Here is a 14,863-nt window from a genome sequence, read left to right on the forward strand (position 1 = left end):
GTCTTTTCCTGTGTCTGAATATTTGCTAATAGAGGGAAATCCACGTTGTTTGGGTCGAAGATGGGCATTAGATTAAAGAAGAGCATGCATAACTCACCATCTAGCCCTCTCAGTTGGCATTCAGGTGTCCGCGTGAGTTCCTGATTTTGTACAATTCCCCATTACTTTTCAGGAGAGGAAGCCACTCAGCATATTTTCACTCTTACTTTTTCCTTCCTGGAACTACATGAGGAAAAATTCATTATTAGACTAGTTTCTGGACCTAGCTCTCAGGAAACCATGCTCACAAATGCAAATCTGCAAAATGGGTGTGTGACTGCATGCCTAACTTAGAGATACGATTAAGATTACAGTTTGGGTAACTGACTATGCTAATATGCTTAATTAGTGATTTGCATATGCAAGCTTTTAAATTTCAGTAGTTGGTGATTCATGCAGTTAAGTGCCAACCTTAGCCCTGCTGTCAGATTTAGACAGGGTATGCCAGCAGTACCCCCTCTCCCCCACATCAAATGCACAGAGCAAGTGCAGTCACCAGTCAAGGTGTAATCTCCCGAAAATAGCCAGGCTTTGTCTGTCTGAGGTGCGAACATTGTAGGGCGATGAATCCTCCTGCTGCTATTTGGTAGCAGCCTTTATTATTTAATATTTTGCAATACTCTTATATAAATCTAATTGCTGTCTTTTATTTCACTAACTGAACTGTGCATTTGTTTGGTTGGAGGTGACCACCTTAATGAATGTTAATGATGAGAGAACAGTTAGTTGCCAATAGCTAGGGGTGATATCCCACTGCCTTAGTCAATCAGTTGGTGAGAGTTTATTCTGTTGCTGCAATGCTGGTAACTCAATAATTTGCTTCCTGATTTGTGGATGACCTTTCACCTAGACTTGGAGGGAGCTGGATTTGGCCTTGGGAACTTGCTTGTACAGTTTCAGGGCTTAAGCACACCAGGAACTATTTTGTTATTTCTGTTTCACTTAGATCTTGGAAATGTGCATTTTCTTCACGAGGGCAATTGCTCCCATGCAGGAAGGTCCTAAGTGTAAGTGCCAGATGTCTCAGATCATCAGTCTGGGAGACATACAGACTTTTGATTTATATAGCTTACTGGAGACACATTTTTAGCATTTCATCTAAAACAATAAGATTCCTAAAGTGAAAAGTAGAAAAGTAAAAATAATAATATGCAAAAATGTGATTATTGTATTTTTTTGCCTAGAAAAGTTATTTCACCAGCTTTTGCCAATGGTACCCCTGGTCACTGCTCGAGGGGAAACTGCTGCTTACTCACATGAGTAAGTCACTAAACTTGATCCCACTGTGACTGCTCCTCTTCAAACAGAATCAGTGGCTGCAAAGGGATGACTCAGAGGGCAAAACAGGATATAATGGGCCACACATGGGCATTCCAGAAGAGTGTGTTCTCTCCAGTGCTAATTAACTTTCTGCTCTGCAAAATACTTAACAATACAAAACATTGCTTATTTCTTTTTTCTTTGAACATTTCCATCAGCCTCTTAAAGGTGCTTTTATGAACTCCATTCAGTCCTTTTCCGTGTTGATTGACGAGTTAGGCCTAATGATGTGAACGGTTAATTATCATGACATGTATTATTGCATGCTTAATAAAACTGCAACGATACCCACCAACGTCAGGAATTACATACTGATCCCTTCAGAGAGAAGGGAATTTGAAAGGAAAATGCTGAGGACTCCCTGAAATGCTGTGAAGGCAGAGCTCAAATTCAAGGGTTGGGCAGGGAAGACAGTATCCAGCATTGAGGGTGATTTCAAATACCTTGAGAAGTACGAGGTATGATAAAAATATGGCCCCTGCAGAGGATTTCATCATGTGGGATAGGCTTCTTTACTCACTGAGTGAAAAAAATTACTTTCTAATAGCATCTACCTATTTTACATATATAATGAGCCAAACTCTGTGTGGTCACGTTACTGTCTGGGAAGTGCTGGGAGTGAGGGACAGTTGTGCTTCCAGTTATTTTCACCAGAAGACTTTCCCTGCTGAATTCATTCATATTTTTAGCTTTTAATATAAGCTTCAAATAATTAATATATGGTATTGTCAAGGTCTCGTATCTCATATTTCACAGTTCTTTAAACAAGTAATATCTGAGACACATCCAGGAACTATCTGTCCGCAGATAAAAGAACTGAAGCAAAGAAGGGTGTAATAACTTCCCTGAGATCTGAAATCAGTTTGCAGCAATGCCAGGTACAGGACACTTTCCTTACTCCAGAATCACTAGGTCATCACTCCTCTTTTCATCACTCCAGTTAATGTGGGGCTGGGTCTCCGCAGCAGTGGCTGAAAAGAGATCATCTGGGCTTAACATTTAGCACAGAACCAGTTCAGGGGTCCCGCAGCGTGCCAGGTCCCCCCGACTCACTTGGCTGCGTGGTGTGGCCAAAGCCCTGCTGAGATCCCTGGCTAATGTTTAATCCTTGCGGGGAGGCTGGAGGACAGCACAGATTAGCTGAGAGAGGCGTTTATTTGGAGGTCACATTCACCTCCCTTCTCCCCTCGAGACATGGTGGTAGGTGAAGGAGGGAAGAACCTGGTACTGCATTTGTAAAGAAGCTTCTAACAAGTGGACTTTTATGGCCTAGATTTTTACACAAGAATAATTTGATCATAAACAACCACGGATCTTGACGAGCTGTGGATGCAGGAGGCTGAGTCGGTCGGAGGTCCCAGGACATAAGAAAGGCAGCAATCCTCATAGGCGAGCTTTATGCAGTATGAAAATATTTTTACATGGGTAATTAATTTTCTCATTTATCCTCTTCACTTCCTAAAGAACCCTTCCACATAGCCAAGTGCCAGTGACAAACCCTTCTCAGAATAAAGCCTGTTTTGAAGCAAGTGACTGTCACAAAGGTCTGAAATGCTGATACCAGAAATGCTTATTTTAGCCCAGCAGAGACTAAACGTTTCAGTGGTGAGAATTGTTCAAAAGAAAGGAATACAGGGCTGTTGGGAGATGGTCCTCACCCTCTTCTTCGAATCCGTGAGGAAACCAGTGTGCTTTTGCATGGCAGCACAGCCTACCCATATTTTCACAAGCAGAAACACATGCTGCAAGGATAACTTTTCTTCTAGGAGGAAAACCAACCCCGTTGTTTTTGGCCTCTATAGTAATGAAGATAACTCTCAGGGTGGGAGCAGCATGTGAAAAATAAAGCAACATCTGCCTCAGTCTGCAGAAGACAAGAAGTAATAGACATAAGAGGTCCATATTGCCTCTTCATTATAGGAATTTGTTGATCAGAAGGCTAAGAAGGTACTAACTTGAGAGCACAGGTACTACCTTGATTAGCAGTTTCATAGTCTTGTAAAAAGCATCTCATTTTGCTTTCCCAAGTAGGTGGAGCTTTGTTGGCAGGTGGAGCCCAGGAAAGGGTTACCACTATTTTTTTTCCCACATCTAATGCTACCTTGAATGATAAAGTGGGATTATTGCATAGGAGAGAGTGCTGCGGCACACTGCAGGCTGCACCCTCCAGCCCTGCTCCACAGGCTCCCCAATGGACAGTCACTGCTGGAAGGGGGTGCGCAGAGGCCTTAGGAGGTATTTTTCCCTGAGCTGTTCCTGCTGCCCACCCTGCAGAGTGCACTGCTGCCCCCTGCGACCCCTGCTCGGGGAGTGAAATGTCTTAAAGCAGGATCTTTGCCTCTGTTTTTTTTTAAAAGTAACATTTTAGTTCCACCTATCATAGCAAACTGACTCCAATGCCAGTAAAGCATGCCTAATTGGCAGGATTTAGAGACTGATCATTTCAATTTATGCCCAGAACAGGTAGGGCAGCAATGAAAGCCTCTCCCACCCAACCCCACCCCTTCTCACCGATGTGCCTCATCCCTGCCCTGAAGGGACCACCTGGAGGGCTGAGAAGGGAGTTCCCTCCCTCTGCGCAATAAAAAGGCACAGTCCTACAGTAAATACCAGGTTAGGCTTACAGCTGTTTAATAGTTACTGTACCTCTGGTAATAAAGCTCTTGCAGGGCTCGTGCAGAAGAGCACCTGCTAGTGAATTAATGCAAAAGCAGGAGCCATTTGCTAAGGTTTTGCCTCTGAGGACTTGGCAGAAAACACTAGAGTGGCATTTTCACTTCATGTTACCATGAGGTCAGTGGGAAAATAGTTCATTGCCCCTAGCCTGTCTGTTGGAAACGGTTCCCATCACTGCCGCAGCTTGCAATAGCCTTCCCAGAACCATATGCTCTTTGGTATCACTTCCTTCTTTTCAGGCCTCTTCACCACATGGAGATCTGCCGCCTTGTCCTTTTTGCCAATCCCTTTCCCATCTGGAAGCCTCACTGGAGAACTGTATCCCCTACAACCTGGCGCAGTACTGTATTACAAGAGCTTTGATTGCATCATTCCTACCTACTCTGAGTACGGCATCCTTCACAAGCCAAAACCAAATCCACGGGAGCTAATTGTGGAGAAAGGAGCAATCAACCCATATTTATTATTGACAGAGGAAGAACTATCAAGGAGTAGTGGTTTTCCCCTGTAAAATGAGAGCACATATTCATCTAAATAAAATGCTTTGGCGGGGGGAAGCAAAAAAAAAAAGCAAGTCCTATACAATCACCATGCCACTGTGAGCCTTTAGCGAATCAGGCTTATGCAATTGCAGAACTAAAATAAAAGTAACATTTTCCAGTAGCCATTAGTAGTGCTTAGATTGCCCAATGCAGGCATCATTGCTTTTCTCAGCATCTGCTTTATCAGTTGTCTTCGAGCCCGTAGAAGTCCATGGTTCTTGGCAGCAGCTCTTGCTGATGTGGAGTGGGTTGTTGCTTAAGAAGCCTTTGATCAGCAGCCAGGTACTAACGCCATGCTCCGAAACGGTGGCTTGCCAGACCTGGCCGGCATACAAACTGGATGGGCTCCTTCAGTAGAGTAAGGAGGTAATCAGGATTCTTTTTGGCCTGTATGAGTGCATCTCATTTACCATCTTTCTGGACATCCAGATTTTCTATCATGGTTTCTTTCCCATGCCGCAGGTGCATCAGAGCAGTGTAAGCCAGAGGCCAGGCAGCTGCAGCTGAGGCTCTAGAAGGATACGTTTCGGCAGAGCGCTTGGCACATCCAAACCACTAAAGCTTGTGTTCAGCATCATTTTGCTTCTGCTCAGATGGAACATACACTCAAGTACTTTGTGGAATTGGGACCCAACAAGAGCTGTTAGAACATGGGCTGTATCCCACTTGCCAGATGTTTTGTTGTTTGGGTTTGGGTTGTGGGGTTTTTTTTTCCTGGGAAATGCAAAAATGCTGAAGCCACTGTCATCTCCTTTTGGACAGGAAGTGACAGCCACATCAGCTCATGTGCATGGATAGCTCTCTTGAATTTGAAAAGACATGAAAAATTAAAGTGGCCAAAATTTGCTAGGGCAGTGCTATAAAACTGAGCAAGGCACAAAGATTCTCCCAGAGACACTGTGATCTCAGATCCATGTATATACAGATCCATGTAAATACATCCATGTAAATACAGATCTATGCATTTACCATTACTCATGCGAGTAATGATAGTTCCACTGAAATCACTACAGCTACATGTATAACATGAAGCACATACAGAAGATCAGGATCTAAATATATAATAGGCAAATATACCTGCAGCTATGGCAACTGCTCTTATAACTAGAGATGCACATATGTGCTTACAGCTTCTATTACATTTAGGGGCTAACTAATAAGCTAAAGATGAACTGGTGAAAGAGCCAGGATGAGAAACTGTCTCTTTTGTTTCAAAGCTCAGTATTTATCCCTTGCATCTTAATTTCTGTCAGTGTTCTGCACTCGTTAGCTCTGCAGCTATGTAACTTGCTTTGAATGTAGTTAAGGACACTGCACCCAATAGCTAAAGTCATATATGAAGGCTTTCTGCCTTCCCTTCTATTCCTTCAGATTTGGGGACTCAACCCAGCACTGTGCTTTAAGCACAAAAATATTTTCTGCCACTGCGAGTGGTCATCAATAACTCAAAAGCAAGAAAGCGGTCCTGCTTGGAATGTAACTTCCTTCACAGAGCTGGCACGAAAGCTGGCTGGTGTGCTGAAGTTAAGTGTGAGTGGCTATGGTCCAGCTTGCATTCCTTTAAGCAACCAAACTCCTTGATAATTACTCCTTTTTTTGTAATTCTACTCATCTCATTGTGCCAAGTTATCCCACCGATTTTATTCTGCTTCTTGTACATTTAAATGTCAGATACACTGAAGTATTTTAATGAATTGCATTCTAGGTTTGTTTTCTGGCCTTTTGTATTTCAAAAAAACCAATAGAGATAGAATCTGTATTTTAGACACCTAGGCTCAGAGAAGGGTGGCAAATCACTGTCACAAACATCCACCCCCGAGTTATTGTCTAGATGGCAGAGGCTGGGGAAATTAGCAAAACAATGTTTCTGCTAGCGAGCCACCACTGCTCGCCTTCTGCTTCTCCAACCGGCTCCAGGCACTTTCTCTTGTTCTTGTGATTCCCTTCCTGAATTACTTCAGCCAAGTAATTGTTTCATCATGTTGCACAGAAATATTTTCCCATCGTGTCACCATGACATTAATTTCTAAAGCCAAAGCTCCTCCACTCGCTTATAGAAAGTATATCACAAACCTTTTGTGGCCCCGGCTCCCAGGTGAGCTAATGGAGGAGGGGGATACGGCAGGTGAGGTGTTAGAGGGATTTTTGCACTGTTTGAAGGAGGCTGTGAGTCCTATTACTGTAATTTCTAGGCAATATCAATGAGCTGCTTACCACAGGCTTAATGAACTGCTGTTGCAATATACTAGCAAACCCAAGGTATTTATAGACAACAAACAAGCCACTGCGCTTGGTTTGTGTGGGGATAGGGACCACAGCATCTTGTAGCCTCTATCAAAAATTCAGTTCTTTCCTCTGACTATCACGAAGTACAGAGGCGTCTGCATTCGAGCTGATCAAAACCAAGTCTGCTGACCGAGCCAGCATTTCTATAGTGGATTTTATCTTGCAAATTGTATGAAATTATGAGACCTAACTAAAACCTCTGATTTAAATACCCTGAACTCTGAGAAAGGGCTTTGATAGCTATGTAATGTGTGATACAGGAATCCCAGAGGCAAGAGCAAATAGGAGAGAGCAAGGTGAAAGCTGGATGTAGATCAAAGTCTTCCCTAGCTTTTAATTAGCTAGAAAATATTACTGGAATTTATTGTATGAATAATTGTAATAGTGGATATATAGATTTGTGAAAACTTTAAAACAATTTGGCATTACTCTGTGAAATTGTGGCAAACAGTCAGAAGGTTTGGAACTAAATGTATCCCTATTGTAAGTGTAGATCAATTAGCTCCAGCAACTATTAACCCATTTAACCTCATTTTGAATCCCAGCCATACAGTTTTTCACATCCAGGCAGATCTAGTGACCAGCATTTCTAGGAGGGGAACAAAACCTTTTATTCAAAACATAACACTCAAACAACGTAGCAGGTGAGGAAATGACCACAAAAGGCATTTTGATTTCTGATTGAGTTTCCAATAGATCAAATAGAGCACATCAGAATGACAGCTGTGCCGAACTTGAGAGCTGTGCCGTACTGCAGCACCCGAGGACGGGTGTGCTGGCATCACACCCCGGTGGCCACACTGCTGCCACCAGCATCATTTCAACGAGAAACTCTCCTGGAGTTTCACGTAGTTTTGCATCAGGCTAACACCGCACCATAAATTTCACATGATCCTGATGTCAGTGCAAGGCTGTATCTAATCTTTTTAGGTGTTTGCATACTCACCAGATTGCGCTGCTCGTCTGTCCAGGCTGGGGCAAAACAGCCTCAGTTCACCTGAAACAATCAGGAACCTCAGAAAACCTCAGGATATTATGCAAGTGTAGAAACACTTTACAAAGTTTAGCTTTATGTTGCAAAGATTAAACTCTTGGACTATGTTTTGGGTCCCAGCAAAGAGTTAAATAGAACTTCATTCTGTTAATGGTTTCACTTGTCTGTTCAGCAAGTATCTCTCAGAAGAGAACTAATTCCCTCACATATTGAATGTACAGGTTTAGCCACATGGTTTTATTTTTACTTTATCGATTGATAAAGTGTTCAGAATTTGAAGGGAATTGTTTCCCTGGGAGTAATTAGCTATATTCCCAGTTTGTTTAGATGTCCTGATTAATGTAAATGTATTAAGACCCTTTCAACTTTCATGCATAGGTTTAAATTTTTCTCCACACTTCATGTTAGTATATGACGTTTGCCCTAAAATTCTGACTGTTAACCATTTGCGTAGACTTAAACATAAAAAAGGCTAGCACTCAGGAGAGTAGTAATAAAACTTATTTTGCATTAGCAATTGGTAGGAAAAAGAGTTAGAACCAAATTCATCATTACCCCCCGTCCACCATATAATCATCTACATCCAGTACAAACTGAATGCAGAACCCTGCCCTTCCAGTTCCGTGGTGCTTCAGACTCACTTTGTGTCGGTATGAATGACAGGAAAATGCAAGACAATGCTTATTGTATCTTAAGCGGTATCACCATTAAAAAAAAAAAAAAAAAAAAAAAAGATGTGTAATTTGGCCTCATATACATTTTTTCTCTTTATTAAAGCAGATACTGAGTTGCATTGATTTTTATTCTGGTCACAGCTAATGAAACATTACTTAAAAACTAGCTGGTGTGAGAGTAACTTTGTATTATACATATCCACATCAATGACAGTTGTTCTAGCAATGAAACTGTAAAAGTAAACATTGTGCACAAAGTATTTTTTCAGGTTGTAATTTTGATATTTGAAAGCTATTGCGGAATTTCAATGAGGAAAAAACCATACTGTTATCAAATGTGATCAGGTCTCCTGCCCAATAACCCTTTGGTGCATGTGTGCAATTTGGATGATTTTATTTGACAGAGGAGAAACAGTTAGCACAGAAACAAGCATACGTTTGCCTGCATCTTCCCGGAGTCGCTAATGGAAGGCAGTGGGAAAAAAGTGAAAGCAACTCCATAGTGTCGGAGCTGCACAGGGTTATACATGCTTTGGGCAGATAAGAAGAAAGTAATAATGTCTATTAATAGATAGAAGAACTGCTAACAAAATTATAATTGTATTTTGAAATATGTTGTGTTAAAAGGATACATATGATTCCTTTTGCAGAACTAAGCACAACTGAATGCAAACACCTAGCAAATGATAAACCAGTGCTGGAAAGGGGAGGTCAGTGCTAGGGATTTGATCTTACAGGCTTATTTCTACGTAGGAAGAAACTCTGTTATTTGAGTAGCAATGAGAAAGACCTGTATGAGTCAGTCAATGTAATAAATAATTAAAAGGGGGTTGCGGGGGGTAAGCCCAAATGAAATGCTGTTTCCAAACTTCCATAAAATTCAGAAGTGGCTACTGAAGTGCCTTAACTTCTGTGCGTGGTTTGCCTGTATATAGACTGCAAAGTTCTACCACCAGCTGTACTGAGCCGCTTTAGGAAGAGGAGCGCAAGGGGAGACAACTGACATGTACCAAGTACTGCTCTCAGTCAACAGAATCTTATTTGTAATGGGAAACTGTATCAATATTTGGAGCTGAGGCACTGTTTGGACAGGGATTTTCCAATTCCCCCACTGTGATTAGAAAAAGTATTTGGAATCTTTTGTCTACTTTAGTACTTGGAGTTTTCTCAGATTCATTTCCAAACTTTTTTTTTTCCAAACTTTTTTTCTAGGAAATGTTTTAATTACAGGGGCTTTTTCATATGCTTGCTTGTAAAGCAGGGTGTTTCATGACCTTCATGCATTTAATTAGTGCGACAAAGCTCCTAAAATGTTAGTTATGTGGGTAATACAAGATTAAGAATGAAAGATCCAGGAATTCTCTTACTGACTCTTTCACGGATTCCTTCTGAGACTAGTGTAAAATTGGCACATTTATGTCCTCGATTTTCCTGTCTGTAACTGCAACTTTCTGACAAAAGCTCATTGCTGTCCAAGTTTCCTCCTGAATGAGAAATCTATCATCCTAATGAAGAGATACACTGGAATACAGCAATAATTTAAACATCATTCTTTAAATTGCAGCAGCACCACCCTAGCTCTCCTGAACTGTGGCAGGCAAAGTTTAAGGATGGGGATTAGCTCATTCATGCCTGGCAGAGCTCTAGCGCCAAAACTGGACTATTATTTAAACAAATATAAATACCTTTAGTACATCTTATCTTTCAATCTACCCTGCTTTCCAGCCCCAACAAACGGAACTTTTGATGGAAGCTGTGCCATTGAGAAAGAGAGAAGGGGGGAGAGAGAGAGAAAGAAAGAAAGAAGGAAGGAAAAGAAAAAGAAAAGGAAGGAAGGAAAGAAAAAGAAATAAATGTGTCTGAGGACATCTTCAGTCCTGCAGCAATTCCACCCTCAGCAGCACACGGTCCTGACTGGGAACACTGCTTGTAAGTTTGGGTAACATTACATGGCCTACAGCACAACAAGAAAATAGGATCTAACGATGTGGATAAGTTTCGTAACTATAAGAATAGTAGAATAAACAGCCACAGGAGGCTGGAGTAATCATCGTCACGAGGGACAGTCAAGACAAGATCTAACGTCTATCTTGCCTGCAAGAACTTGAGTCATGCTGGTGCAGGAGCTCGCTCACCCAAGAAAATCTATTCTTAGGGTATCATAAAAACAACTTAACTGCACTGTACAAATTAAAAAGCAAACGGGGGAAATCTGTACCAGGACTAACACTCCACTGCTTACTACTGCACAGCTCCTAGCAGGAGCTATGGAGGCACTGGGGAAGCAGGGAATGCATAACAAATGTCAGTAAGAGCCCTAGCAGATTTACCCGCAGGACGCTATGATCTAAAGTGTCAAAAAAAGCAGAACAGTTCTTTCAGTAGAAAACATGCTTTGCTTAAAGAAACACTACAAATAATCAACAAATTGAAGATTTGTCTTTCTGCAGTGCACTGCTGTTTGTATTGGAATATATAGGAGCAAATTAAAGTCCACTACCTTTATGCCAAAAAATCCTTCTGTGTTCAGCTGTCAGAGCAGAGATGATTAAGGAGTTTATTTTTTGGGGTACTGGGAATCTGGATCGAAAAAAATTAATGCTTAAATTTGGCCTAACAGGAAAATGGAAAATGCTGAGTAAGACCTGATTGTTTGCCCAGCACTCTCCACGTAACTAGCTTGAGACTAACTTCTTACAGAGCTCAACACAGCAGCCTGCAGCGGGGGAAATACCATAACCTGGGAGCCCTGGCAAGGCTGGCTTGTTCCATCGGCAGGCAGAGCCTTATTTCTCTCTAAAACAAAGTTACGGCCTGCTACAAACCTCCTTCTCCTCTGCCCCCCCCCCTCCCCACTTCTCTGTTGCTTGTCCTCAGCAAACACACAGGCACACAGAAACAAACACCTCTCAGCAGAGAAACTAGCTACAGGTTTTAGAAAAATGTCTCAAGAGAAAAATATAAGGGGGTTGTTGAGATGCCTCTCACCTGGCCGGGTTTCATGAGAGCTTCCTGAGCAATGACCGAAATTACCGACATCCAACAGAAATGCTACTTTCTCATGTTTATTCCTGTAAACTACAAACATAAGAAATGCTGAATCATAACTTAGAGAATAGAAACTCTGTAAAGAAAACAAACAAACAAAACCTCATTTCAGGCTTCCTCCCTTTTTATTCCTCCCTCCCACTTCAGACTCGGTGTTACTTTGCCAAAGATTGGTCATGGTTTGGATAGCACATCTTGCTCTACACGTTCAGAACAGCAAGAAGTGCAAAAAAAAAAACCCCAACACAAACACCTCCTCCCCAAACAACACCCAAGCGGCAGCTAAAGCAAGGGATTAGAGGAAATAAAATGAGGCAACAAGAACTGGCTAAAGCTTCCAGCTCTGCTCTTTGCTGGGTTTCTCTTGGGGGTTTTGTTTTTGGGTTTGGTTTTTCTTTTCCTTTCTCTGAGTCATAGAGAAAGCCAAAAGACCAACAAAAATCCTGATCCCTCATCACAAGCGTTGAGCCAGATTCAGCTAGAATTTCAACCCTGCATTTAATCTAACTTTAAACGTGCCTTCAAAATAAAACAAGCTACTTTTTTTTAACCTAGTCATAAAGTTTATTAAAATTGTTCATTAATGCTTCAAATGTAGCAAGAATGCATAGATCCCAAAATATACATATGTATTTTCTTATAGAAATAGATTATTCTTTATAATAAAAAAAACTGTAGGAACATCTTTAACAGATTACTCAATTCATGACTGACAGTTACACGAGATTGCATCATGTACACAGCATTCCCAGCCATGCTTAAAGGATTGCATCACTTTGCCCTTGCTCTCCTCTCGCTCTTTTAAATAACCCCAGCGCCCAGCAGCCTGCAGAGCCCGCCCGGGGCCGGGGCCGCCGGCCCCACCGCGCCCCACCGCGCCCCGGGCAGCCCCCGGCCCGGGCCGGCGCCCCGCGGCGGCGGAGCCTTCTGCCAACGTGTAAATAAAGACAAAAAAAAAAAAAATATTGCTCCCCCCCCCCCCAAAAAAAAAAAATGTTGAAAACCACCCCAGGCGACCCGCCCGCCCGCCGGGCGCCCCCCTCGCCCCGGCCCAGCAGCGCGGAGCGGGGCCAGGAGCCGCCGGCTCCGCTCGCCCCGCGGCCCGGCCGGGGGTCAGCAGCGGGGCGAGGAGGCGAGCAGGGGCTCGGGCAGCTGTTTGAACAAGTTCCTGAGGGTGCTCAGCTCCCGGGAGAGCTGCTCCACCTTCTTCTGCAGCCGCTCGTTCTCGGCCGTCAGTTCCAAGACTTTGTGCTGCGTCTCCAGGTTGCGCATTTTCGCTTTGTCGCGGCTCTTGCGCACCGCGATGTTGTTCCTCTCCCGGCGGAGCTTGTACTCGTCGCTGTGCTTGTCCACGCACTTCTTGGGCTTGTTCTTGCCCGCCGGGGGCGCGGAGTAGCCCCCGCCGCCGGCGGCGGACTTGGAGGACTCGGAGGGGTTGGGGGTGCCGGGGGGGCTGGAGGAGGACGAGGTGGACAGGTTCCCGCTGCTGCCGCTCGGCACCGACTGGTAACCCAGGTAGGAGCGCACGGTGCTGCCGTAGGGTGAGGACATGCCCCCCGGTCCCGGCCCGGCTCCCCCTTCTTCCTTACGGGGCCCTTTGCAAGAGTCCAGGGTCTCGAAGACCGGCTCCACTTTGGTTTCCACGATCTGGGGCGGGAAGCAGCCCGGCAGCCCCCCCGGCTTGTGGCTCTGGCTGGCGCAGGGGTGGCTGTGCCGGGCGAGGCTGATGTAGGTGTAGTCGGGCTTCTTGCTCCCGCCGCTGCCTTTATAGTCCTCGGCGAAGAGATCGGAAAGGAAATCTTGGCCGCCGCCGCTGCTGCAGGGAGGCTCAAAGTTGCCCCCTGCTGCTGCTGCGGGAGGCGGCGGCTGCGCCGGCTGCTGGGATGCTAAGGGGTCCAGGTAGGGGCTGAAGTCGATGGCTCTCTCGTGGTCCCCTACGGTGAGCTCGGTCATGGAGCGGCCCCCGGCCGCCCGCGGGTGCAGCTTGTTGAGCGCAGCCAGACAGTCCGCCTCGTAATAGAAATTAGCCACTTCCATGGATTTAAAGGCGGGCGGCTGGATGGGGAGGCATGCTGCGTCCCAGGCCACCAGGCGTTGCATGAAAGCAAAGGGGGATGCGGGGAGGAGAAAACGACGCAGGGGGGGCCCCCCCGGCAGAGGATCAAGGTGCCGCCGTCGGGGTGGGGGGGGTCCAGACCCTGCCTCAGTCTGCGGCGCTGGGCACGGCCCCGGCTGCGCTGCCCACCTGGGCTGGCTCAGTCCCTGCGGCGCGGCGGGGCTTCACCGCTCCGGCTGCTGCGGCGGGAGCTGGCGCGTCTCCTCCGGACCATCTGGTTCTGGATCCCCGTGTCCTAAAGTCTCTGACTTAGGAAAGTTCCTTTCCTCAGTTATTTATAGGGGCGGTGGATCCCATAGCAACAGGCGCGTCACCGCCTGGCCGCCTGCCACGCTGCACGCTCGGCATCTGCTGGCCCCGGCCCCCCGGAGGAGGCACCCGGGGCGGGTGGTGCCGGTGCGGTGCCCCGCTGAAGCCAGCCGCAATAAAAGCGGGGTTTTGCCGGGGAGGGTCCCGCAGGTGCGGAGGGGGGAAGCCCGCGGCGGCGCCGTGCCCCGCTCCAGCCCCCCGGCCGGGGGGCTGGAGCGGGGCACGGCGCCGCCGCGGGCTTCCCTCCGCCGCTGTCCCTGCTTGCCGGTGCCCTTCCCGCAGGATCAGCTGTTTGCTCCTCAGGGTCTGTCGCAACTATCGCGACACACAGCCACAGGGCACCCGTGCACCCGTGCACCGAGGCACCGCGCAAAGCGCGGGGCAGCAGGAAATCTGTACGTGCGCAGAAACATGGGATCCACATGCTATTATTATTATTTTATTATTTTTTTTTGGAATCGTGCGCAGAAACATGGGATCCACATCGGGGTGTTTTTTTGTGCCCTTCCCGCGGGATCAGCTGTTTGCTCCTCAGGGTCTGTCGCGACTATCGCGACACACAGCCACAGGGCACCCGTGCACCAGCGCGGGGCAGCAAAGCGAGGTACGTGAGCAGAAACATGGGATCCACATGTTTGGGGTTTGTGTTTTGGTTTTTTTTTGAATCATGCGCAGAAACATGGGATCCGCATTTGGTTTTTTGGGGTTTTTTTGGTGCCCTTCCCGCAGGATCAGCTGTTTGCTCCTCAGGGTCTGTCGAAACTATCGTGACACACCGACAGGGCACCCGTGCACCAGTGCGGGGCAGCAAAGCGAGGTACGTGAGCAGAAACATGGGATCCACATGGTTTTGGGTTTT

At 45.6% G+C, this 14,863-nt stretch overlaps 1 protein-coding gene across 1 annotated transcript; it reads right to left on the minus strand.

Moving 5' to 3' along the window:
• Positions 1-12,607: 12,607 nt before the first annotated feature.
• Positions 12,608-13,925, minus strand: CEBPB (CCAAT enhancer binding protein beta). The gene has a single exon (XM_037401598.1). The coding sequence runs from the start codon at positions 13,677-13,679 to the stop codon at positions 12,693-12,695; it is 987 nt and encodes a 328-aa protein (XP_037257495.1). The 5' UTR covers positions 13,680-13,925; the 3' UTR covers positions 12,608-12,692.
• Between the last annotated feature and the right edge of the window lie 938 nt (positions 13,926-14,863).

This window comes from Falco rusticolus, chromosome 10 (genome assembly GCF_015220075.1).
Source record: "Falco rusticolus isolate bFalRus1 chromosome 10, bFalRus1.pri, whole genome shotgun sequence".
In the NCBI taxonomy this organism is placed as follows: Eukaryota; Metazoa; Chordata; class Aves; order Falconiformes; family Falconidae; genus Falco; species Falco rusticolus.